This window comes from Taudactylus pleione, unplaced genomic scaffold, assembly GCF_031769625.1.
Source record: "Taudactylus pleione unplaced genomic scaffold, aTauple2 ptg000125l, whole genome shotgun sequence".
NCBI classification, from domain to species: Eukaryota; Metazoa; Chordata; class Amphibia; order Anura; family Myobatrachidae; genus Taudactylus; species Taudactylus pleione.
In genome coordinates, this window is record NW_028284527.1 from 7,325,288 (window position 1) to 7,352,754 (window position 27,467).

At 46.2% G+C, this 27,467-nt stretch overlaps 1 protein-coding gene across 2 annotated transcripts in view; it reads right to left on the minus strand.

The window, feature by feature from the left end:
* Positions 1 to 27,467, minus strand: part of LOC148523927 (chitin synthase chs-2-like) — a 196,061-nt gene that overhangs the window by 143,613 nt on the left and 24,981 nt on the right. For both annotated transcript variants that reach the window (XM_088472539.1, XM_088472538.1), the window contains exon 3: positions 5,694 to 5,861. In XM_088472539.1, the coding sequence (XP_088328665.1) occupies positions 5,694 to 5,861 (168 nt within the window). The remainder of the gene's footprint in view (positions 1 to 5,693; positions 5,862 to 27,467) is intronic.

Consider the following 27,467-nt stretch of genomic DNA (forward strand, 5'->3'; position numbering starts at 1 on the left):
GGAGCAATTGTGCGCAGAGTGGCTTCCCGCTTCAAGCTGCACGGATCTTTGGAAATTTGCATTAACATAAGGTATTAAATCAGGCTTCCGCAACTACCTATAAAAACAGCCACTCATAATAAACCCATGTGTCCTATTCATAATATGCCCTTGTGATCTACTCATAATCAGCCCCTGTATCCAACTCATAATCAGCCAATGTGTCCTACTCATAATCAGCCCCTGTGACCTACTCACAATCATCTCCTGTATCCTACTCATAATCAGCATAATCAGCCCGTGTCCTACTCATAATCAGCCTCTGTATCCTTCTCATAACCAGCCTCTGTATCCTACTCATAATCAGCCCCTGTATCCTACTCATAATCAGCCCCTGTGTCCTACTCATAATCAGCCCTTGTGTCCTACTCATAATCAGCCCCTGTGTCCTACTCATAATCAGCCCCTGTGTCCTACTCATAATCAGCCCCTGTGTCCTACTCATAATCAGCCCCTGTGTCCTACTCATAATCAGCCCATGTGTCCTACTCATAATCAGCCTCTGTATCCTACTCATAATCAGATGCTGTATCCTACTCATAATCAGCCCCTGTGTACTACTCATAATCAGCCCCTGTGTCCTACTCATAATCAGCCCCTGTGTCCTACTCATAATCAGCCTCTGTGACCTACTCATAATTATCCCCTGTGTCCTACTCATAATCAGCCCCTGTGTCCTACTCATAATCAGCCCCTGTGTCCTACTCATAATCAGCCTCTGTGCCCTACTCATAATCATCCCCTGTGTCCTACTCATAATCATCCCCTGTGACCTACTCAATTTCATCCCCTGTGACCTACTCATAATCAGCCCCTGTGTCCTACTCATAATCAGCCCCTGTGTCCTACTCATAATATGCCCTGTTGGTGGGATAGACTTCCACATGCAGCACATGGATTTTTAGTAGGGGTGTGCACCGGCCACTTTTCGTGTTTTGTGTTTTGGTTTTGGATCTGGATCTTTCTTCGTGTTTTGGATCTGGATTGGTTTTGCCAAAACCACCCTTCCGTGTTTTGGGTTCTGGGTTTTGTGTTTTGGATCTGTATTTTTTTTAAAAAAAGCATAAAAACAGCTAAAATCACAGAATTTGTAGGTTTTTCTGCTCCTATGCTATTATTAACCTCAATAACCTTAATTTCCACTCATTTCCAGTCTATTCTGAATACCTCACACCTCACAATAGTGTTTTTATGTCCAAAAGGTTGCACCGAGGTAGCTGGATGACTATGCTAAGCGACACGAGTGGGCGGCACAAACACGTGACCCATCTAGGCGTGAAACTGCAGTGGCAGACAGGATGGCATTGAAAAACTAGGCCCCAAACTGTACATAATGCAAAGAAAAAAAAGAGGTGCAAGATGGAATTGTCCTTGGGCCCTCCCACCCACCCTTATGTTGTATAAACAGGACATGCACACTTTAACAAACCAATCATTTCAGCGCCAGGGTCTGCCACACAACTGTGGCTGAAATGATTGGTTCGTTTGGGCCCCCACAAAACAAGCTGGCAATTTATCTGTCCCTGCACAAACTGGCTCTACGGAGGCAAGATGTCATCCTCATCCTCCTCATCCACCGATTCCTCACCCTCTTCAGTGTGTACATCCTCATCCTCACAGAGTATTAATTCATCCCTGCTGGAACCACAGGTCCCTCTGTACGTTCTGGAGGCTGGTCTCCCTGGAAGAGTTGAAAATTCATTTTATGAACATCATCTTCTCCACATTTTGTGGAAGCAACCTCCTACGCCTTTCGCTGACAAGGTTCCCGGCTGCACTAAACACTCTTTCGGAGTACACACTGGAGGGGGGGCAACTCAGGTAAAATAGAGCCAGTTTGTACTTGGACCTCCAAATTGCTTCTTTTTCCTGCCAGTACAGGTACGGACTGTCTGACATGCCTACTTGGATGCTGTCACCGATGTAATCCTTTAACAGACAGACGCACGCTTGTCGCTGCTGCTTTGAGGATTCAAGTGCGGCTACAGCCCACACAATTCACAAAGACAGAAAAAATAAAAGAATATTTTTATTGTTTGTGGAGCACACTTTGAGGGTTACACCACCCTTTAACAGACAGACGCATGCTTGTCGCTGCTGCTTTGAGGATGCAAGTGCGGCTACAGCCCACACAATTCACAAAGACAGAAAAAAGAAGAAGAATATTTTTATTGTTTGTGTAGCACACTTTGAGGGTGTCACCACCCTTTAACAGACAGACGCACGCTTGTCGCTGCTGCTTTAAGGATGCAGGTGCGGCTACAGCCCACACATTTCACAAAGACCGGAAAAAAAAGAACAATATTTTAATTGTTTGTGTAGCACACTTTGAGGGTGTCACCACCCTTTAACAGACAGACGCACGCTTGTCGCTGCTGCTTTAAGGATGCAGGTGCGGCTACAGCCCACACAATTCACAAAGACAGAAAAAAGAAGAAGAATATTTTTATTGTTTGTGTAGCACACTTTGAGGGTGTCACCACCCTTTAACAGACAGACGCACGCTTGTCGCTGCTGCTTTGAGGATGCAGGTGCGGCTACAGCCCACACAATTCACAAAGACAGAAAAAAGAACAATATTTTAATTGTTTGTGTAGCACACTTTGAGGGTGTCACCACCCTTTAACAGACAGACGCACGCTTGTCGCTGCTACTTTAAGGATGCAGGTGCGGCTACAGCCCACACAATTCACAAAGACAGAAAAAAGAAGAAGAATATTTTTATTGTTTGTGTAGCACACTTTGAGGGTGTCACCACCCTTTAACAGACAGATGCACGCTTGTCGCTGCTGCTTTGAGGATGCAAGTGCGGCTACATCGCACACAAGTCACAAACACATTAAAAAAATAGTTTTTTAGTTTTTGGAGCACTTTGAGAGTTACACCACCCTTTAACAGACAGACGCACGCTTGTCGCTGCTGCTTTATGGATGCAGGTGCGGCTACAGCCCACACATTTCACAAAGACCGAAAAAAAAGAACAATATTTTAATTGTTTGTGTAGAACACTTTGAGGGTGTCACCACCCTTTAACAGACAGACGCACGCTTGTCGCTGCTGCTTTAAGGATGCAGGTGCGGCTACAGCCCACACAATTCACATAGACAGAAAAAAGAAGAAGAATATTTTTATTGTTTGTGTAGCAACTTTGAGGGTGTCACCACCCTTTAACAGACAGACGCACGCTTGTCGCTGCTGCTTTAAGGATGCAGGTGCGGCTACAGCCCACACAATTCACAAAGACAGAAAAAAGAACAATATTTTAATTGTTTGTGTAGCACACTTTGAGGGTGTCACCACCCTTTAACAGACAGACGCACGCTTGTCGCTGCTACTTTAAGGATGCAGGTGCGGCTACAGCCCACACAATTCACAAAGACAGAAAAAAGAAGAAGAATATTTTTATTGTTTGTGTAGCACACTTTGAGGGTGTCACCACCCTTTAACAGACAGATGCACGCTTGTCGCTGCTGCTTTGAGGATGCAAGTGCGGCTACATCGCACACAAGTCACAAACACATTAAAAAAATAGTTTTTTATTTTTTGGAGCACTTTGAGAGTTACACCACCCTTTAACAGACAGACGCACGCTTGTCGCTGCTGCTTTAAGGATGCAGGTGCGGCTACAGCCCACACATTTCACAAAGACCGAATAAAAAAGAACAATATTTTAATTGTTTGTGTAGCACACTGTGAGGGTGTCACCACCCTTTAACAGACAGACGCACACTTGTCGCTGCTGCTTTAAGGATGCAGGTGCGGCTACAGCCCACACAATTCACAAAGACAGAAAAAAAAAGAACAATATTTTAATTGTTTGTGTAGCACACTTTGAGAGTTACACCACCCTTTAACAGACAGACGCACGCTTGTTGCTGCTGCTTTGAGGATGCAGGTGGAATCTAGACGGGATTTGGAACCGAGGACACACTACCTCCATCAATTGTCTAAATCCCACTGCACTAATGTCGGATACCGGATGCACGTCTAACACCAACATAGCAGTCAAGGCCTCAGTTATACGTTTTGCTTCAGGATGACTGCTGTCCTACTTCATCCTCATCGCTAGGGACTGTTGGAGGGTCAATTGTTTAGTAAAAGTAGTGATGTTCCTACTTCCTCTCTGGGATGATGAACAACTCCCAGCAGCAGCAACAGCACTAGGAGGAAGTGGTTCTTGATCTTTCCCTATTTTATTTTTATCGGAGAAAGTTTGGTCCTCCATTTATGTTATATTGATATATATATACGTGCGGCTAAAGCGCACACAAACACAGAAAATATTTTTTTATTTTTGCTGGAGTGTAGTGCACTTTGTAGGTTACACCACCCTTTAAGAAATGAGCCAGCCGGCTCTTTACTTATGGGACACAGGCGCACGCTTGGCGCTGCTCCTTTGTTGATGCACGTGCAGCCACAGTGCACACAAGTCACAAACACAGAAAATATATATTTTTTTGGTTTGGAGTGTACTTTGGGGGTTACAGAACCCTTTAACGGTCAAGCCAGCCGGCCCTTTACTTATGACACAGGCGCACGCTTGGCACTACTTTGTTGATGCACGTGCGGCTACTGCGCACACAATTCACAAACACAGAAAATAATTTTTTTTTTGGTTTGGACTGGAGTGTACTTTCGGGGGTTACAGCACCCTTTAACGGTCTAGCCAGCCGGCCCTTTACTTATGACACAGGCGCACGCTTGGCACTACTTTGTTGATGCACGTGCGGCTACTGCGCACACAATTCACAAACACAGAAAATAATTTTTTTTTTGGTTTGGACTGGAGTGTACTTTCGGGGGTTACAGCACCCTTAACGGTCAAGCCAGCCGGCCCTTTACTTATGACACAGGCGCACGCTTGGCACTACTTTGTTGATGCACATGCGGCTACTGCGCACACAATTCACAAACACAGAAAATATATTATTTTTTTAGCACTTGGGGGGAGCACCCCTGATGGACAGAGCACCCCCTGGACAACACTACAGCACCCCTTTAGGACTGGGACACTGCACAGGACTTTGGAGTGGACACAGCCCCTATGGAGAACTGACTGCACAACACAGTCCAGCCAGCCCCTATGGACTTTGAAGTAGTGGACACAGCCCCTATTAACAACAGCAGCACAGCACAACACAGCCAGCCCCTATGGACTTTGAAGTAGTGGACAACAGCAGCACTACACTACACTACACTACACTACACTACACAGCCCTAACTCCCACCCTCCCTCTTCACTGTCCACAGCCGAGTGAGAAAATGGCGCCGACGCGGGTACCTTATATAGGATCCAAAACCCGCGAGACTCGGAAGGCGGGATGATGACGTTTTGCCTCGATTTCAGATCCGAGTCAGGCGGGAAAAGTCGAGCCTGATTCGGATCGGACTCGGATCGGGGGGGCTCGGGGGGGTTCGGATTTCAGAAATCCGAACCCGCTCACCCCTAATTTTTAGTCTAGATAAGTGGATTCTGGAATTAGCTTAAGGAAGTACAGTAAGTGGGCTACTGCAGCCAAATGGTAAAGTAACTGCGCATCTAACTCAGAATCAGGCCCAAATGCTGAAAGAGGGAAAGATACATTTGATGGATTTATTTAATAAATGTGCATTAGTATAACATTTATGGTAGTAGCATTAAGGTTTATTTGTACCTGTAGACGTCCTTGATTTCAGTGGCCAGCCATTCCACGTAGTTGTTGACACATCTTTTCTTTTTACCAACATCATATACAGAATCATCAACAAAAGCATCATCAAAATAAATGTGTGCCTCAAACTTGAAACTGTCATCCTTCACTGTAGACTTGTATTTGTCCAGCCTGGTAGAGGAAGAATAAAATGGACATTATGCTACTGACAAGTCTTACTAAGCACATCCTGCATACAGTACACTTAATAAATTGACTTATTCCTCCAACTAATGCACTCATATTATCACAAGTATTCATTCTGAATATTGTCCACCACTATCTTAAACTAGTATACGCTGTCAGATAAAAATGTCTGTCAGGCTGACATTCATTTTGGGATCTATTCTTGGAGCAGCGATAAGTTGACAGGGGTTGGGTATGAGATCCTGGCGGTCGGGATGCCACTGGTCAGAATACAGCTAGCAGCATCCCGACAGTCTCAATCCCTTCACCCATAAGAAAACCAGCTAAGTCTAACTCTTACCCCTAACCCTCCCTCCCGGATGCCTAACCCTTACCTCCCCCCTAGTGCCTAAACCTAACCTTCCCACTTCTCACACCCTAAAACTAACTCTCCCCCCTAGTGCCTAACCCTAACCCTCCCCCTAATGCCTAACCCTAAACCCGCTACCTAACTCCAACCTCCCACTAACACCTGATACTTACCTTCCGGATGTCGGCGGTCAGGATTCTGGTGCCGAGATCCCGACGCTGTCGGGATTTTGGCACCAGGATTTTGGTCATCGGCATCCCAGATGCCAGAATGCTGACTAGTTCCCGCTGACAGACATTTTGGGGTCTGTTCATAGAGCAATGGAAAACCCTGTTTAACTGAACACAGGACTTTTCACTGCCTTCATCAACTTATAAAGTGGCTTACCATAGAGAAGGTTATTCCTTCTTTAGCGACACCAGTAATGACTCCAGGGGTTAGAGCACCCTGTGCCGGCTCTTAAGAGGGCGCCCTTACATTGCGCGACCAAAAATGTGGGCATGGCCTAATTACCATAGACCATGCCCCTACGTGATGTTATTTGGAGCGTACCCACATGGCATGCCTCCAAATAACATTAGGCTGGGGAGAGCCTCACTAGCTGGGCTTCCCCAGCCATCTCCGGTCACTGAATGGATGCCGCGTGCATGCAGGCAGCATCCTTTCAGACTCCAGGGTCCAGCACCACCGCACAGCTGTGGCCGGTGGGGGTCCTTAACCTCCCGACTCGACCACCCGTGGGCCGCTCCAGCCCATGGGTGGAACAGCAGGACAGTACTTTCCCGCTGAAATCGGGATTTTGGGGAGGGGTGCACCCTCTATGGGTGGCACCCCTGTGTGAACGCACTGGTCGAACAACCCTAGAGGAGGCCCTGAGTGGCACCCCTGCTTCGTGTATGAATCGAATCACCATAGTTTTGTATGGTGACTACAATTCATAGTAGAATGGAAGGTCCAGCTTTCCGTTCCTCTGCAGCTCAGGATCTGTACAGAGAAACAACCAGAGCAGGGAAGTTGCACAATTCCCTGCTCCCTGCTCGGCACCCAGTTCTGACTCCAACCCCTTTTGCCCAGCATCCTTTGCACTGCCACCTGTGAAGGGACCCTTGCAGATTGACTAGGGTATTACCAGTCACACCATATAATGTGGCATTGGCTTGGTAAAAGCAGTTACACCCCAAAACATTGCTGCTTTTAATATACCTGCATTTACTTACTAAAGACGTCTCTGAGTGCAGTTACTGTTGTGTATATATATATATATATATATATACACGCACACACACACACATATATATATATATTAGGGGTGAGCGGGTTCGGATTTCTGAAATCCGAGCCCCCCCGATCCGAGTCAGGCTCGACTTTTCCCGCCTGACTCGGATCTGAAATCGAGGCAAAACGTCATCATCCCGCCTTCCGAGTCTCGCGGGTTTTGGATCCTATATAAGGTACCCGCGTCGGCGCCATTTTCTCACTCGGATGTGGACAGTGAAGAGGGAGGGTGGGAGTTAGGGCTGGCTGGGCTGTGTAGTGTAGTGTAGTGTAGTGCTGCTGTTGTCCACTACTTCAAAGTCCATAGGGGCTGGCTGTGTTGTGCTGTGCTGCTGTTGTTAATATGGGCTGTGTCCACTACTTCAAAGTCCATAGGGGCTGGCTGGACTGTGTTGTGCAGTCAGTTCTCTATAGGGGCTGTGTCCACTCCAAAGTCCTGTGCAGTGTCCCAGTCCTAAAGGGGTGCTGTAGTGTTGTCCAGGGGGTGCTCTGTCCATCAGGGGTGCTCCCCCCAAGTGCTAAAAAAATAATATATTTTCTGTGTTTGTGAATTGTGTGCGCAGTAGCCGCACGTGCATCAACAAAGTAGTGCCAAGCGTGCGCCTGTGTCATAAGTAAAGGGCCGGCTGGCTTGACCGTTAAAGGGTGCTGTAACCCCCAAAGTACACTCCAGTCCAAACCAAAAAAAAAATTATTTTCTGTGTTAGTGAATTGTGTGCGCAGTAGCCGCACGTGCATCAACAAAGTAGTGCCAAGCGTGCGCCTGTGTCATAAGTAAAGGGCCAGCTGGCTTGACCGTTAAAGGGTGCTGTAACCCCCAAAGTACACTCCAAACCAAAAAAATATATATTTTCTGTGTTTGTGAATTGTGTGCGCAGTAGCCGCACGTGCATCAACAAAGGAGAAGCGCCAAGCGTGCGCCTGTGTCCCATAAGTAAAGAGCCGGCTGGCTCATTTCTTAAAGGCTGGTGTAACCCACAAAGTGCACTACTCTCCAGCAAAAATAAAAAAATATTTTCTGTGTTTAGCCGCACGTACATATCAAATCGATATAACATAAATGGAGGACCAAACTTTCTCCGATAAAAATAAAATAGAGAAAGATCAAGAACCACTTCCTCCTAGTGCTGAAGCTGCTGCCACTAGTCATAACATAGACGATAACATGCCATCAACGTCGTCTGCCAAGGGCGATGCCCAATGTCATAATAGAGGGCACATACAATCCCAAATGACAAAGTTCAGGAAAATGACCTTGAAAAAAACATTTAAATCAGCTGAAGAGAAACGTAAACTTGCCAATATGCCATTTACGACACGGAGTGGCAAGGAACGGCTAAGGTCGATCCCTAGTATGTTCATGACTAGTGGTTCAGCTTCATATGACGATGGAAGCCCTCCTCCCACTAAAAAAATCAAAAGAGTTAAGCTGGCAAAAGCACAGCGAAGAACTGTGCTTTCTAAGAAGATATCACAAATCCCCAAGGAGAGTCCAAGTGTGGTGGTGGTTGCGATGCCTGACCTTCCCAGCACTGGACGGGAAGAGGTGGCTCTTTCCACCATTTGCACGCCCCCTGCAAGTGCTGAAAGGAGCACCCACAGTCCACTTGCTGATATGCAAATTGAAGATGTCACTGTTGAAGTACAACAGGATGAGGATACTGGTGTAGCTGGCGCTGAGGAGGAAGTTGGCGAGGAGGATTCTGATGGTGATGTGGTTTGTTTAAATCAGGCTCCGGGGGAGACAGTTGTTGTCCGTGGGATGAAAAAGCCCATCACGGTCATGCCTGGGCAGAAGACCAAACATTCTACCTCTTTGGTCTGGCAATATTTCTATCCAAATCCGGACAACAACTGTCTTGCCATATGTACCTTATGTAAAGGTGGAATAAGTAGGGGTAGGGACGTTAACCACCTAGGAACATCCTCCCTTATACGGCACCTGCAGCGCGTTCATAATAAGTTACTGTCAAGTTCAGAAACTTTGGCTAAGACCGTAAGCAGTCCAGGGACACCTAAATCCCGTTGTCCTGTTGTATCCAAGCGCCTGCAAACCACACCGTCAACTCCCTCCTCGTCAATTTCCTCCTTAGTCAGGATCGGAAGTAGTCCTGCAGGCCATGTCACTGGCATGACTGACTCTCCTATCCCGGATTCCTCCGGAGTATCCTGCATTGCTACGCCTACTGCTGCCGCTGCTGCTGTTGCTGCTGCTGGGAGTCGTTCATCATCCCAGAGAGGAAGTAGGAACACCACTACTTTTACTAAACAATTGACCCTCCAACAGTCCTTAGCGAGGAGGATGAAGTACGACAGCAGTCATCCTGAAGCAAAACGTATAACTGAGGCCTTGACTGCTATGTTGGTGTTAGACGTGCGTCTGGTATCCGCCATTAGTGCAGTGGGATTTAGACAATTGCTGGAGGTAGTGTGTCCCCGGTTCCAAATCCCGTCTAGATTCCACTTCACTAGGCAGGCGATACCGAGACTGTACAAAAACGTCAGAAAAAGTGTCCTCAGTGTCCTGAAAAATGCGGTTGTACCCAATGTCCACTTAACCATGGACATGTGGACAAGTGGAACAGGGCAGACTAAGGACTATATGACTGTGACAGCCCACTGGGTAGATGTATCACCTTACGCAGCAACAGCAGCAGCGTCACCAGTCGCAGCATCTCAGAAACGCCAGCTTGTTCCAAGGCAGGCTACGCTGTGTATCACCGGTTTCAGTAAGAGGCACACCGCCGACAACCTCTTAGAGAAACTGAGGGAAATCATCGCCCAGTGGCTTACCCCACTTAGACACTCCTGGGGATTTGTGATATCTGACAACGCCACCAATATTGTGCGGGCATTACATCTGGGCAAATTCCAGCACGTCCCATGTTTTGCTCACACAATAAACTTGGTGGTGCAGAATTTTCTGAAAAGCGACAGGGGCGTGCAGGAGACGCTTTGGGTGGCCCGAAAAATTTCTGGCCACTTTCGCCATTCAGCGACTGCGTGCCGAAGACTGGAGCGCCAGCAAACACTCTTGAACCTGCCCCGCCATCACCTGAAGCAAGAGTTTGTGACGCGGTGGAACTCAACCCTCTATATGCTTCAGAGGATGGAGGAGCAGCAAAAGGCCATTCAAGCCTATACATCCACCTATGACATAGGCAAAGGAGGGGGTATGCACCTGACTCAAGCGCAGTGGAGAATGATTTCCGTGTTGTGCAAGGTTCTCCAGCCCTTCGAACTTGCCACACGTGAAGTCAGTTCAGACACTGCCAGCTTGAGTCAGGTCATTCCCCTCATCAGGCTTTTGCAGAAGCAGCTGGAGAAAGTGAAGGAGGAGCTAAGACGGAGCGATTCCGCTCGGCATGTGGGACTTGTGGATGAAGCCCTTCATTCGCTTTGCCAGGATTCCAGGGTGGTCAATCTGTTGAAATCAGACCACTACATTTTGGCCACCGTGCTCGATCCTAGGTTTAAAGCCTATGTGGTGTCTCTCTTTCCGGCCGACACAAGCCTGCAGAGGTGCAAAGACCTGCTGGTGAATACACTGTCAGCTGAAGCGGAACGTGACACGTCAACAGCTCCTTCTTCATTTTCTCCCGCAACTGGGGCTGCCAGGAAAAAACTAAGGTATCCTAAGCAACCCGCTGGCGGTGATGCAGGGCAGGCAGGACCAAGTTTGGACATCTGGTCCGGACTGAAGGACCTGGCAACAATTTCTGACATGTCTACTGTCACTGCATATGATACTGTCACCATTGACAGAATGGTGGAGGATTACATCGGTGACAGCATCCAAGTAGGCATGTCAGACAGTCCATACCTGTACTGGCAGGAAAAAGAGGCAATTTGGAGGCCCCTGTACAAACTGGCTCTATTTTACCTGAGTTGCCCCCCCTCCAGTGTGTACTCCGAAAGAGTGTTTAGTGCAGCCGGGAACCTTGTCAGCGAAAGGCGTAGGAGGTTGCTTCCACAGAATGTGGAGAAGATGATGTTCATCAAAATGAATTATCAGCTCTTCCAGGGAGACCAGCCTCCAGAACGTACAGAGGGACCTGTGGTGGTGGATTCAAGTGGGGACGAGTTAATACTTTGTGAGGATGAGGATGTACACACTGAAGAGGGTGAGGAATCGGTGGATGAGGAGGATGAGGATGACATCTTGCCTCCGTAGAGCCAGTTTGTGCAGGGACACATTAATTGCCAGCTTGTTTTGTGGGGGCCCAAACGAACCAATCATTTCAGCCACAGTTGTGTGGCAGACCCTGGCGCTGAAATGATTGGTTTGTTAAAGTGTGCATGTCCTGTTTATACAATATAAGGGTGGGTGGGAGGGCCCAAGGACAATTCCATCTTGCACCTCTTTTTTTTCTTTGCATTATGTACAGTTTGGGGCCTAGTTTTTCAATGCCATCCTGTCTGCCACTGCAGTATCACGCCTAGATGGGTCACGTGTTTGTGCCGCCCACTCGTGTCGCTTAGCATAGTCATCCAGCTACCTCGGTGCAACCTTTTGGACATAAAAACACTATTGTGAGGTGTGAGGTGTTCAGAATAGACTGGAAATTAGTTGAAATTAAGGTTATTGGGGTTAATAATAGCATAGGAGCAGAAAAACCTACAAATTCTGTGATTTTAGCTGTTTTTATGCTTTTTTTCAAAAAAATACAGATCCAAAACACAAAACCCAGAACCAAAAACACGGAAGGATGGTTTTGGCAAAACCAATCCAGATCCAAAACACGAAGAAAGATCCAGATCCAAAACCAAAACACAAAACACGAAAAGTGGCCGGTGCACACCCCTAATATATATATATATTAGGGATGTGCAGGCTCGGATAGTTTTGAGTTTGCACGTTGAGTTCGGATTTTTCCCTCCAAAAAAACGGAACTCAGAAAGAGGCTAAACGTCATCTTACATGGACGAACATCATCATTCCTGAACAAAAGTCCAGGAATGATGATGTTCGTCCATGTAAGATTACGTTTAGCCTCTTTCTGAGTTCCGTTTTTTTGGAGGGAAAAATCCGAACTCAACGTGCAAACTCGAACCTATCCGAGCCTGCACATCCCTAATATATATATATATTTTCGTTTGAATACATTGAATATTAGTTCCAAAATTTTGCAATAATTTGTCAATCTGACCAACCACTTCAATGTCTTCCCATCTGGCCCAGTGGCAAACGCAGGATTTGCAAAGGGAGGTTTCCAAATACTAGGATACACAACCAATGACAAAAAAAATCTAAACACATACAGGCAGCACTTCTCCGGTACTCAATAATCCAAGATTGCTAATCCATTTATTACATCTTTCATCAATGCCTTAACGAAAGAATATAATAATAAATATATAAAGTGCATAGTTGGGCATTCAGGATGAATTGAATACGTTTCGGGGGTGCCCTCCATTAGTTCAATTATAGGGAAAACACCATGTGGAGCTTTTCAACCCCTCCAAGAAATAAAAAGGTGGCATTGAGTCCTCCATTGGAAACAGACATGCACACTGACACAGACACACACACACACACACACACACAGTGACAAAGACTACACAGACACACACACACTGACAAAGACTACAGACACACACACACTGACAAAGACTACACTGACACACACTGACAAAGACTACACAGACAAACACACTGACACACACACACACACACACACACACAAACCAGGTGCTGGCTGGCAACTTTTTGTCTGGGGGGCACATGCAATGAAGTGGCCCGGGCGGGGGTGTAGACCGAGGCCTGGCACCCTAGATGCAGATGGAGGGCCGGGCCCCGGGACGGTCCGGGGCCCATAGCATCTGCAGTTACTGCACTTACAGTAGTTACACCACTGCACACATGTACAATAACACACATACATACAGTTACACACATACATACAGACACAATTTGCAGTCACACACTAATACACACCTAGTCACAAATTAATACACACACACAGTCACATACGCACATACAGTTACACACATGCATATACACATTTATTCACTGTCACACACTAATACACACATACATACAGTTACACACTGACACACACCTACAGTCACAAATTAATACACACACAGTCCACATATAATCACATACATACACACATGCATATAGTTACACACATACACACACACTGATAAATATAGTCAGACACACATACCCACAGTCACAGACATACATGCACACACACACACAAACATGCATAAACACACTTAAATATAAACACACACACAGACAAACACACATACATACAGTTACAGAGACACATATATATACATACATACAGTTACAGAGACACATATATACACACAGATACATGCATACAGTTACAGAGACACATACATACACACAGATACAGTTACAGAGACTCATACTTACACACTTATACACACAGATACATACACAGTCACAGGATCCCCCCCTCTCTATCACCTTACTGTCAGATAGGATACAGTATACTCACTGTTTATGTACTCTGTCTCCTCCATCCACTCTCATCCATGCTCCTGCTGGCCTGGCACTGACTGCCGTGTAGCCCCGCCCCCTGTCCCGACTCCGCCTCCCTGTTAGCCTACTTCAAACTGCACTGTACTGTGACACTGTCACTGACTGCAGCTGCAATTAATGGCCTGGGGCCCGCTGCGAGAGAACGGAGAACAGGAGGCAGGGCAAGAGGTAGGAAGACTGATGGTGCAGAGAGGAGAGGAGGACCAGCCCCAGCCGACGGCCTTCCACAGCCTGCGCTGCTATGTATATGCAGAGCATGGCTGCGGGCGGCCCTAGGACACTAAAATGTTACCGGCCTGGGGGGCACATGGCACCCTGCCCCCTGGTCCAGCCCGCCACTGACACACACTGACAAAGACTACACAGACACACACACTGACACACACATACTGACAAAGACTACACAGACACACACACTGACTACATAGACACACACACTGACACACACCTCTCACTTCAAAACACAAATAAATACAGCTCTGGCATCATTACACCCCACATGTGATACACAGACCTGCGGTGCAGCTCCAGGAGAGACTGCCGGCAGTACGACTACCCGGCAGCAGCTTCCAGCCTCTCACAATGCTGGTGCTGCCATGTGAACAGTGAACTGCCTAGGAGGGGCTGCGTGCTGCCGCTGCAGCTCCCCCTACAGCCAGCACAGTATAACAGCAGGCACAGTTGCCTGAGCTTTGGCAGGAGCCTGAGCTTCTCTTAAAAAAAAAAAAAAATAGTTCAGCTGCGCGACGATGGAGCAGCTAGCAGGGGGGATTACTAGGTACTCAGAAACCCCACCTGCGTGCACGTGTGTGGCCGGTCCCTGCACTGGATCACAGATATATGATCTTTGCTCTGCCACATTTGGCTCCAGAGAGCACACAAATTTTAAACATGAATATGGGTCCTGGCTTAAAGAGCCAGGACCACACCCATCATATCAGTTAATAAGCACCTGGGGATAAACTGACAACGTTTATTTTACATTTGAAAAGCAGGGTGCCCTAGCAAGTGTGATCACAAAATGTAATAAATGGCAGGTTTAATCCACGGCACTGAACCATATGGGGTGTCCTTGGTATGTGACCACACCATTTACATATATATCATACAACTCAACACTCACTTTTCAAACTGTAATTCCTTTGAATACAGGTAATGTTAGTTCCAAAATGTTGCAAATTTTTGTCAAGCTAACCAACCACTTCACGGTATTCCCATCTGGCCAGTCCCTACACTGACTCTCAGATATATGATTTGCACAGTACTGTATATATATATATATATATATATATATATATTAGGGGTGTGCACCGGCCACTTTTCGTGTTTTGGTTTTGGATCTGGATCTTTCTTCGTGTTTTGGATCTGGATTGGTTTTGCCAAAACCACCCTTCCGTGTTTTGGGTTCTGGGTTTTGTGTTTTGGATCTGTATTTTTTTGAAAAAAAGCATAAAAACAGCTAAAATCACAGAATTTGTAGGTTTTTCTGCTCCTATGCTATTATTAACCTCAATAACCTTAATTTCCACTCATTTCCAGTCTATTCTGAATACCTCACAATAGTGTTTTTATGTCCAAAAGCTTGCACCGAGGTAGCTGGATGACTATGCTAAGCGACACGAGTGGGCGGCACAAACACGTGACCCATCTAGGCATGAAACTGCAGTGGCAGACAGGATGGCATTGAAAAACTAGGCCCCAAACTGTACATAATGCAAAGAAAAAAAAGAGGTGCAAGATGGAATTGTCCTTGGGCCCTCCCACCCACCCTTATGTTGTATAAACAGGACATGCACACTTTAACAAACCAATCATTTCAGCGCCAGGGTCTGCCACACAACTGTGGCTGAAATGATTGGTTCGTTTGGGCCCCCACAAAATAAGCTGGCAATTAATCTGTCCCTGCACAAACTGGCTCTACGGAGGCAAGATGTCATCCTCATCCTCCTCATCCACCAATTCCTCACCCTCTTCAGTGTGTACATCCTCATCCTCACAGAGTATTAATTCGTCCCTGCTGGAACCACAGGTCCCTCTGTACGTTCTGGAGGCTGGTCTCCCTGGAAGAGTTGATAATTCATTTTATGAACATCATCTTCTCCACATTTTGTGGAAGCAACCTCCTACGCCTTTCGCTGACAAGGTTCCTGGCTGCACTAAACACTCTTTCGGAGTACACACTGGAGGGGGGGCAACTCAGGTAAAATAGAGCCAGTTTGTACAGGGACCTCCAAATTGCTTCTTTTTCCTGCCAGTACAGGTACGGACTGTCTGACATGCCTACTTGGATGCTGTCACCGATGTAATCCTTTAACAGACAGACGCACGCTTGTCGCTGCTGCTTTGAGGATTCAAGTGCGGCTACAGCCCACACAATTCACAAAGACAGAAAAAAAAAAAGAATATTTTTATTGTTTGTGGAGCACACTTTGAGGGTTACACCACCCTTTAACAGACAGACGCACGCTTGTCGCTGCTGCTTTGAGGATGCAAGTGCGGCTACAGCCCACACAATTCACAAAGACAGAAAAAAGAAGAAGAATATTTTTATTGTTTGTGTAGCACACTTTGAGGGTGTCACCACCCTTTAACAGACAGACGCACGCTTGTCGCTGCTGCTTTGAGGATGCAAGTGCGGCTACATCGCACACAAGTCACAAACACATTAAAAAAATAGTTTTTTATTTTTTGGAGCACTTTGAGAGTTACACCACCCTTTAACAGACAGACGCACGCTTGTCGCTGCTGCTTTAAGGATGCAGGTGCGGCTACAGCCCACACATTTCACAAAGACCGAAAAAAAAAGAACAATATTTTAATTGTTTGTGTAGAACACTTTGAGGGTGTCACCACCCTTTAACAGACAGACGCACGCTTGTCGCTGCTGCTTTAAGGATGCAGGTGCGGCTACAGCCCACACAATTCACAAAGACAGAAAACAGAAGAATATTTTTATTGTTTGTGTAGCACACTTTGAGGGTGTCACCACCCTTTAACAGACAGACGCATGCTTGTCGCTGCTGCTTTGAGGATGCAAGTGCGGCTACATCGCACACAAGTCACAAACACATTAAAAAAATAGTTTTTTATTTTTTGGAGCACTTTGAGAGTTACACCACCCTTTAACAGACAGACGCATGCTTGTCGCTGCTGCTTTAAGGATGCAGGTGCGGCTACAGCCCACACTTTTCACAAAGACCAAAAAAAAAAGAACAATATTTTAATTGTTTGTGTAGCACACTGTGAGGGTGTCACCACCCTTTAACAGACAGACGCACGCTTGTCGCTGCTGCTTTAAGGATGCAGGTGCGGCTACAGCCCACACAATTCACAAAGACAGAAAAAAGAAGAAGAATATTTTTATTGTTTGTGTAGCACACTTTGAGGGTGTCACCACCCTTTAACAGACAGACGCACGCTTGTCGCTGCTGCTTTGAGGATGCAAGTGTGGCTACATCGCACACAAGTCACAAACACATTAAAAAAAAAATTTTGATTTTTTTGGAGCACTTTGAGAGTTACAACACCCTTTAACAGACAGACGCACGCTTGTCACTGCTGCTTTGAGGATGCAAGTGCGGCTACAGCCCACACAATTCACAAAGACAGAAAAAAAAAGAACAATATTTTAATTGTTTGTGTAGCACACTTTGAGGGTGTCACCACCCTTTAACAGACAGACGCACGCTTGTCGCTGCTGCTTTGAGGATGCAAGTGTGGCTACATCGCACACAAGTCACAAACACATTAAAAGAAAATTTTTGATTTTTTGGAGCACTTTGAGAGTTACAACACCCTTTAACAGACAGACGCACGCTTGTCGCTGCTGCTTTGAGGATGCAGGTGGAATCTAGACGGGATTTGGAACCGAGGACACACTACCTCCATCAATTGTCTAAATCCCACTGCACTAATGTCGGATACCGGACGCACGTCTAACACCAACATAGCAGTCAAGGCCTCAGTTATACGTTTTGCTTCAGGATGACTGCTGTCGTACTTCATCCTCATCGCTAGGGACTGTTGGAGGGTCAATTGTTTAGTAAAAGTAGTGATGTTCCTACTTCCTCTCTGGGATGATGAACAACTCCCAGCAGCAGCAACAGCACTAGGAGGAAGTGGTTCTTGATCTTTCCCTATTTTATTTTTATCGGAGAAAGTTTGGTCCTCCATTTATGTTATATTGATATATAATATACGTGCGGCTAAAGCGCACACAAACACAGAAAATATTTTTTTATTTTTGCTGGAGAGTAGTGCACTTTGTGGGTTACACCACCCTTTAAGAAATGAGCCAGCCGGCTCTTTACTTATGGGACACAGGCGCACGCTTGGCGCTGCTCCTTTGTTGATGCACGTGCAGCCACAGTGCACACAAGTCACAAACACAGAAAATATATATTTTTTTGGTTTGGAGTGTACTTTGGGGGTTACAGAACCCTTTAACGGTCAAGCCAGCCGGCCCTTTACTTATGACACAGGCGCACGCTTGGCACTACTTTGTTGATGCACGTGCGGCTACTGCGCACACAATTCACAAACACAGAAAATATTTTTTTTTTGGTTTGGACTGGAGTGTACTTTCGGGGGTTACAGCACCCTTTAACGGTCAAGCCAGCCGGCCCTTTACTTATGACACAGGCGCACACTTCGCACTACTTTGTTGATGCACGTGCGGCTACTGCGCACACAATTCACAAACACAGAAAATAATTTTTTTTTTGGTTTGGACTGGAGTGTACTTTGGGGGTTACAGCACCCTTTAACGGTCAAGCCAGCCGGCCCTTTACTTATGACACAGGCGCACGCTTGGCACTACTTTGTTGATGCACGTGCGGCTACTGCGCACACAATTCACAAACACAGAAAATAATTTTTTTTTTGGTTTGGACTGGAGTGTACTTTCGGGGGTTACAGCACCCTTAACGGTCAAGCCAGCCGGCCCTTTACTTATGACACAGGCGCACGCTTGGCACTACTTTGTTGATGCACGTGCGGCTACTGCGCACACAATTCACAAACACAGAAAATAATTTTTTTTTTGGTTTGGACTGGAGTGTACTTTCGGGGGTTACAGCACCCTTAACGGTCAAGCCAGCCGGCCCTTTACTTATGACACAGGCGCACGCTTGGCACTACTTTGTTGATGCACGTGCGGCTACTGCGCACACAATTCACAAACACAGAAAATAATTTTTTTTTTGGTTTGGACTGGAGTGTACTTTCGGGGGTTACAGCACCCTTAACGGTCAAGCCAGCCGGCCCTTTACTTATGACACAGGCGCACGCTTGGCACTACTTTGTTGATGCACGTGCGGCTACTGCGCACACAATTCACAAACACAGAAAATAATATTTTTTTCGGTTTGGACTGGAGTGTACTTTCGGGGGTTACAGCACCATTAACAGTCAAGCCAGCCGGCCCTTTACTTATGATACAGGCGCACGCTTGGCACTACTTTGTTGATGCACGTGCGGCTGCTGCGCACACAATTCAGAAACACAGAAAATAATTTTTTTTTTGGTTTGGACTGGAGTGTACTTTCGGGGGTTACAGCACCCTTTAACGGTCAAGCCAGCCGGCCCTTTACTTATGACACAGGCGCACGCTTGGCACTACTTTGTTGATGCACGTGCGGCTACTGCGCACATAATTCACAAACACAGAAAATATATTATTTTTTTAGCACTTGGGGGGAGCACCCCTGATGGACAGAGCACCCCCTGGACAACACTACAGCACCCCTTTAGGACTGGGACACTGCACAGGACTTTGGAGTGGACACAGCCCCTATGGAGAACTGACTGCACAACACAGTCCAGCCAGCCCCTATGGACTTTGAAGTAGTGGACACAGCCCCTATTAACAACAGCAGCACAGCACAACACAGCCAGCCCCTATGGACTTTGAAGTAGTGGACAACAGCAGCACTACACTACACTACACTACACAGCCCTAACTCCCACCCTCCCTCTTCACTGTCCACAGCCGAGTGAGAAAATGGCGCCGACGCGGGTACCTTATATAGGATCCAAAACCCGCGAGACTCGGAAGGCGGGATGATGACGTTTTGCCTCGATTTCAGATCCGAGTCAGGCGGGAAAAGTCGAGCCTGATTCGGATCGGACTCGGATCGGGGGGGCTCGGGGGGGTTCGGATTTCAGAAATCCGAACCCGCTCACCCCTAATATATATATATTATAAGGGCACAGTCGTGCCCTTATATTAAGGCTGAATCGAAAAAACCTGAAATCTCCACAGAGAATTCTGGGGGGGGGCATAGTGTGTAAGGGGCTACACCTCAAAAGCTATAGGAAATACCAAGCTGAAACTTGGCATGGGCGGGTAAAACTGTCGCTCGGTGCTGCATGCCAAATTTCAGGGCTAAAAAATTAAAAATTAGGATTTGGGAGTAATCTAAATTTCCAACTGTTAGTTTTTTCTGACACTCTCAGTTAGGAACACTTTTCTGATGTTCTCTATGGGGGATTTTTGGGAAGGCATAACTCAAGGTAGGGGGCAAATTTAGACTTGGGATATGTTTTATTAGGTAGCTATTGTTCCAGGGTAGGGCCCTTTGGGGTTCAGGTAACTGAGAAAGTTAAGTTTTTAAATTATTACCCCACAATTTCGCCATTATAGAGATAGGAAGATTCAATTTGTTGCACAGCAGGTGTACTCACTGTGGCTTCACCTGGGTGCACCAAGATGGCTGCCTTTTGCGGGGGTTAGAGGTGGTGCAACACGGCAATGATAACAGGCATAAGCGGTGACACGGCGGGCGGTCAGCGGTGGTGGTGGAGCAGGTGGTGGCGGTGGAGTGGGCGGCGGTGGTGCGGCATGTGGCGACCCGGCAGCATCGGCAAAATATGGCGGCGGGACATGGCGTCTGTGCGAGTGTTGGTGGCGGGCCAGGATCCAAGGGGATCCAGTCCCTGACAGCTATTCTGCTGAGTACGGCAGTGGCTCCCATTTCAAAAATGGTGCCTCTGCGCCTTTTTTTTAATTCAAAGATTGCCGCCGCAAGCCAATCACGGCTCGCGGGGTGATACCCCATCCCCTGAGCTGGCTTATATAAGTCAGTGAGAGGAGGCAACATGGTGGTCCGACGGCAGGGAGGGAGCAATGGCACCCACCAGGCAAAGACGACGAAGCCCTAGCGGGTAGGCAAGCGCCAGGTGAAGACGCCAAAGCCCTGGGATGGCGGCAGCCACACAAAAAAGCTTAAAGGCCATTTAAAGTGTATCGTGTTTATTTTAATATTTTCTTTACAGGTGGACTACAGGTACCAGTGGGCCCTTATGCCCTGCATGCTTCTACTTTTGGATCTCCAAGTACCAGCATGTAGGGGAGGCTTACTGGGACCTGTAGTTCACCTGCAAAGGACAATATACTATACACAATCAACCCAGCACCCACCACCCAGGGGTGCTGGGGATAAGTCCGGAGAGTGCCGCCTACCTGCTTGCTATATATGCGTTATTTCTGCCTTTTGAATGTATTTCATTACCTGTGTGCCACTGGACTTGGACAGTATTTGTGGACCCCGGACTTGGGATCCTTACGGAGGGCACCAGGGACTATTCATATTGCCTTTTAGTGAGTGACGCTCTATCTGGAACTTTATACATATATATATAAAACAATGAAGAGTCCACAATAGTCCACAAGACCGGCACTCACTGACGATTAGGTTTTTTTTGTAAAGACCTTGCCTGGGTGCCCTCCCCGGGTAGAAGAAACTACAAGACTTTGATAAGAAAAACCCTTACAGAGGTTTACTGGAGTATATATATATATATATATATATATATACAACAATGATCCTCCTGTATGAGGTAAAAAGACCCCCCCAGAATCGTAACAAAAAAGAGGAGGCACCCCCTTGTAAAGTAGAAAAAGTATCATATAATTATGACATGGTGAAAATTAGTACAGTGGACATGCCTCTGTACTAATTTTCACCATGTCATAATTACATGATATTTTTTCTACTTTACAAGGGAGTGCCTCCTCTTTTTTGTTCCGATTCTGTGGGGTCTTTGTTCCTCATACAGGAGGATCATTGTTGTTTATATTAACCATTTAGGAGGGCACCCCGGTTTTTGCAGTTTCATCCGAACCTCTGCACCATATATATATATATATATATATATTATATATATATATATATATATATTATATATATACCACTCAATGCAGATTTATCTCTGCAATGAGTGCCGTCTGTCTAACTTTTGGATACTTCGGGTTCCCTGGTCATGGGAGTCCTAGGGGGTATATTTAGTAAAGTGAGAGTTTTTAGAAGTGGATATGTTACCAATAGCAACCAATCAGATTCTAGTTATCTTCTAGAAGGTGCTAGTTAAGTGTTAAATAGAATCTGATTGGTTGCTTAGGGCAACATCTCCATTTCTAAAGACTCCCACTTTACTGCCTAGTATGTTTATTGGATTTGGTTAGGAGTGCTGCTGGATGACAGGTGTAGAAAAAATGCTGCAAAGTAAGGATGCTTTAAAAAATAGATGTGTTAATAGTTTATTTTTATCAATTAATAAAATGCAAAGTGAATGGACAGAAGATAACTCTAAATCAAATCAGTATTTCTGATGACCACCCTTTGCTTTCAAAACAGCATCAATTATTAAAGTCTTCTAGGTACACTTGTACCTCAGCAGGGAGGTTGTTCCAAACATCTTCGAGAACTAACCACAGATCTTCTGTGGATGTATGCTTGCTCAAATCCTTCTGTCTCTTCATGTAATCCCAGACAGACTCGATGATGTTGAGATCAGAACCTTTTCATCACTTCCAGGATCCTTGTTCTTCTTTACACTAAAGATAGTTCTTAATGACATTGTCTGTATGTTTGGGGTTGTTGTCCTGCTGCAGAATAAATTTGGAGTCAATCAGATGCCGCCCCCCCCAATGGTATTGCATGATGGATAAGTACATGCCTGTATTTCTCAGCATTGAGGACATCATTAATCCTGACCAAATTCCCAACTCCATTTGCTGAAATGCAGCCCCAAACTTTCATGGTACTTCCACAATGCTTCACATTTGCCTGCAACCATTGCTACCATAGATTTACTAAAAATAAATTGTAAAAAATAAATAGGATAGCCCTGTGATAATAATGCCTTCAGAAGGCATTATCAGGGCTTTCCCCCAGGTCCCCTGACTCCTGTTCTGCTCTGACAGGCAGAGCAGACCTGGGAGTCATGCTCCTGTGATCTATCTAAATAGACCACAAGCTGATCACTGGGGAAAAAAATGGTTTAAAAAAAAAACACTTGCCTGATTCTAAGGACCGGAAATTGGTGCTCCGGTGAGGTCCTCTGGGGCTCCGCTCAGCTGGTCTATGGGCTCCTGCACTGCAACCCTGCTCAGCTGCTGTATAAAGCAGCTGACCGGGGTCACAGTGCGGGAGCTTGGAGACCAGCTGACTGGAGCCCCAGAGACAGAACCTCACCAGGGAGAACCGATGACCTGGTAGGTAAGTGTAAGTTAAGTATGGGGGATTGTGGGGGGAAGTTCAGGCTCAGGTTGACCAGCCCACTGTGGACCAGTCCTGCTAAACTCCACAGTCAGGCGAGGATATAGGAGAAGTCCAAATAAGTCAAAATAATATTCCACTCCTTTCATCTCCTCTTTAGGGGGATGTGATAGGAATGATGGAGCCATTATGTGATATGAGTAGTTGCCCCCAGCAGTAAAATATATTAGCTTTTTTCAGAGCTCTTGTAACTTGATGGAAGGAGCATTGTTTAGCCAAGGTGGCCTGGGAGAGGTCACTAAATAACTGGAGGTGTCCCAAGATCTCCACTGACTCGACAGAAAGCCTAGCAGCCTTCAATTGTGCCTTTTTGATGTGCAAATAGTGCAGTCTCATAAGGACATTCCTCAGAATACCCTCCGTTTCTTGCTTTGGGAAATTTGTGGATGTGGTCTATTATGACATCATAGGATTGTACTGTAGGGAGAAGTTTCCAGAAGAGAGCTACAGCATAATCATAAAGACAGCAATTAGAAGCTGTCTTAGGTACTCCCCATAATTTCAGGTTTTTGCGGCATGATCTGCCCTCCAAGTCGCGCTCTTTATCCCGATTGTTGTCCGAGCTGACCACCTCCTCAATTTTGGTTTCCAAATGATCCATTCTGCTGCTCAAATCATCTATAGATTGCTGAGAAGGACTGAAGGGCATCCCGAAACTTGGCTTCTACTTCAATATTCAACTAACACGAAAGATGCTTCATAGCATCCACCGTTAAAGCTTCACTATCATCCAGGGGCACATTGGAGGGACCTGTGGGAGAACCGGAAGAGGATACACTAGAAAAAGGAGGAAAAAGGAGCAATAAGTCTTCTTTGAGCTCTGGTAACCCCAGTAGTCTTGAGCTTGGAACATTGCAGTGAGGGTTTAAAGAACGCCACCCGAGAAACGGGTTTAAAGACCTTCAGCTTTTTAGGGTCCATAATGGGAAGAATATGGAAATCAGCTAAGTAGAAGTATGCAGTGTAGTATAAATAACAAGCAATGGTTCCACATATCTTTAGCTCAGTAAGGCCATGAAACACTAAGGGTAATAGGAGACATGAAAGTGACTTTAGGTCACATAAAAAGATTCATAATACAGCGGGCAGTGTAAATAAAAATGAGAAGAAACATCCCAGGATCTCCTAAGAAGACTATGCCTAGGACACAAGCAATCAGTCTCCTTGCTAACCCTATGAACTGCAAAGGAGACACAGGAGGGTTCCAACCACAGTGTCAGATGAGCTGAGTAGCACGAGATCACTGTGTCAGAATTTTCAAAGAAGTAGCTTTCCCAGGAAAACTTAGCAATTGGTGACTGACTGTAATTGTAATGCTGGCTGCCACTATATTACAGATTAGGATAGGCTAAGGACAGAAATGTTGCAGCCAGACACAGGGGCAGTAGTGGGAGCACAAAGTTAAGCAGAGCACAGTACCTTCCTTGTCCTATGTCCTGCAGCTGCAGACACAATGAAGCAATATTCTGTTAGCTGGAAGAGATGATGAGCGGGTTCAAGATGGCGGCCCCCTGTGATTCACGGTTCTGTGCAGTCTCTTCCAAGGGTCCACAGCAAATTTGGAGAGGACCTCCAGTATTGGCAGGCAGCCTGCAGAAATCCGCGGGAGCCCAGGCAACAGGAAGAAAGTCCGGCACGGTGGTGACGTCAAAAGTCCCGCTGCCTGAATGCCAAACTTGAGGCCACAGCTTCTAGAGGTGAGGTAGAGCGCTATTTCCTGGTTCCCACAAATCACACTCCAAGCCCAAGAAAAAAGGTGGAGGGCAAGTAGATGCCAGTGATGTGCGGTCAGGTGAGGCAGAGCCTTTCCTCTCATACTTAAGTATACTCCAGACTTTAAATATAATAGTTATAAGAAAAAAATTAAAGAAAATAATATAAATATCTTCTTGGTATTATTCTTATCATTTTTATAGTCAATACTCTGGAGTAAAAATTATATGGCATATGAGGCACGGCCTCCCCCGTCTACCTTGTCCGCACATCCCTGATCAAAACACACCAAATCTCCAGCAATATATATATATATATATATATATATATTATATATAAAATCACTGAAGCCGGCACTCCACAAAAAACAAAAAATACTTGCTCAGGTGCCATCCGAGGGAAAACCTGATGTGTAGAAACGAATGAAACAGCGGCACTCACGGGACTTGGTAAAAAAGACTCAGGTACACAAATGGTGTATTGGATTCGACATTTCATTTGGTGAGGACTTTTATTAAGATAAAAGTCCTCATTCGTTTCTATATATTTTATATATATATATATATATATATATTAGGGGTGAGCGGTTCGGATTTCTGAAATCCGAACCCCCCCGAGCCACCCGATCCGAGGCCGATCCGAATCAGGCTCGACTTTTCCCGCCTGACTCGGATCTGAAATCGAGGCAAAACGTCATCATCCCGCCTTCCGGGTCTCGCGGGTTTTGGATCCTATATAAGGTACCCGCGTCGGCGCCATTTTCTCACTCGGCTGTGGACAGTGAAGAGGGAGGGTGGGAGTTAGGGCTGGCTGGGCTGTGTAGTGTAGTGTAGTGTAGTGCAGAGTAGTGTTGTGCTGTGCTGTGCTGCGCTGTGCTGCTGTTGTCCATAGGGGCTGTGTCCACTACTTCAAAGTCCATAGGGGCTGGCTGTGTTGTGCTGTGCTGCTGTTGTTAATAGGGGTTGTGTCCACTATTTCAAAGTTCTTAGGGGCTGGCTGGACTGTGTTGTGCAGTCAGTTCTCCATAGGGGCTGTGTCCACTCCAAAGCCCTGTGCAGTGTTCCAGTCCTGAAGGGGTGCTGTAGTGTTGTCCAGGGGGTGCTCTGTCCATCAGGGGTGCTCCCCCCAAGTGCTAAAAAAATAATATTTTTTCTGTGTTTGTGAATTGTGTGCGCAGTAGCCGCACGTGCATCAACAAAGTAGTGCCAAGCGTGCGCCTGTGTCATAAGTAAAGGGCCAGCTGGCTTGACCGTTAAAGGGTGCTGTAACCCCCAAAGTACACTCCAGTCCAAACCAAAACAAAATATTTTTTCTGTGTTTGTGAATTGCGTGCGCAGTAGCCGCACGTGCATCAACAAAGTAGTGCCAAGCGTGCGCCTGTGTCATAAGTAAAGGGCCGGCTGGCTTGACCGTTATAGGGTGCTGTAACCCCCAAAGTACACTCCAGTCCAAACCAAAAAAAAAAATATTTTCTGTGTTTGTGAATTGTGTGCGCAGTAGCCGCACGTGCATCAACAAAGTAGTGTCAAGCGTGCGCCTGTGTCGTAAGTAAAGGGCCGACTGGCTTGACCGTTAAAGGGTGCTGTAACCCCAAAGTACACTCCAGTCCAAACCAAAAAAAAAATATTTTCTGTGTTTGTGAATTGTGTGCGCAGTAGCCGCACGTGCATCAACAAAGTAGTGCCAAGCGTGCGCCTGTGTCATAAGTAAAGGGCCGGCTGGCTTGACCATTAAAGGGTGCTGTAACCCCCAAAGTACACTCCAGTCCAAACCAAAAAAAAAAATATTTTCTGTGTTTGTGAATTGTGTGCGCAGTAGCCGCACGTGCATCAACAAAGGAGCAGCGCCAAGCGTGCGCCTGTGTCCCATAAGTAAAGAGCCGGCTGGCTCATTTCTTAAAGGGTGGTGTAACCCACAAAGTGCACTACTCTACAGCAAAAATAAAAAAATATTTTCTGTGTTTGTGTGCGCCTTAGCCGCACGTATATATCAATATAACATAAATGGAGGACCAAACTTTCTCCGATAAAAATAAAATAGGGAAAGATCAAGAACCACTTCCTCCTAGTGCTGTTGCTGCTGCTGGGAGTTCATCATCCCAGAGAGGAAGTAGGAACATCACTACTTTTACTAAACAATTGACCCTCCAACAGTCCCTATCGATGAGGATGAAG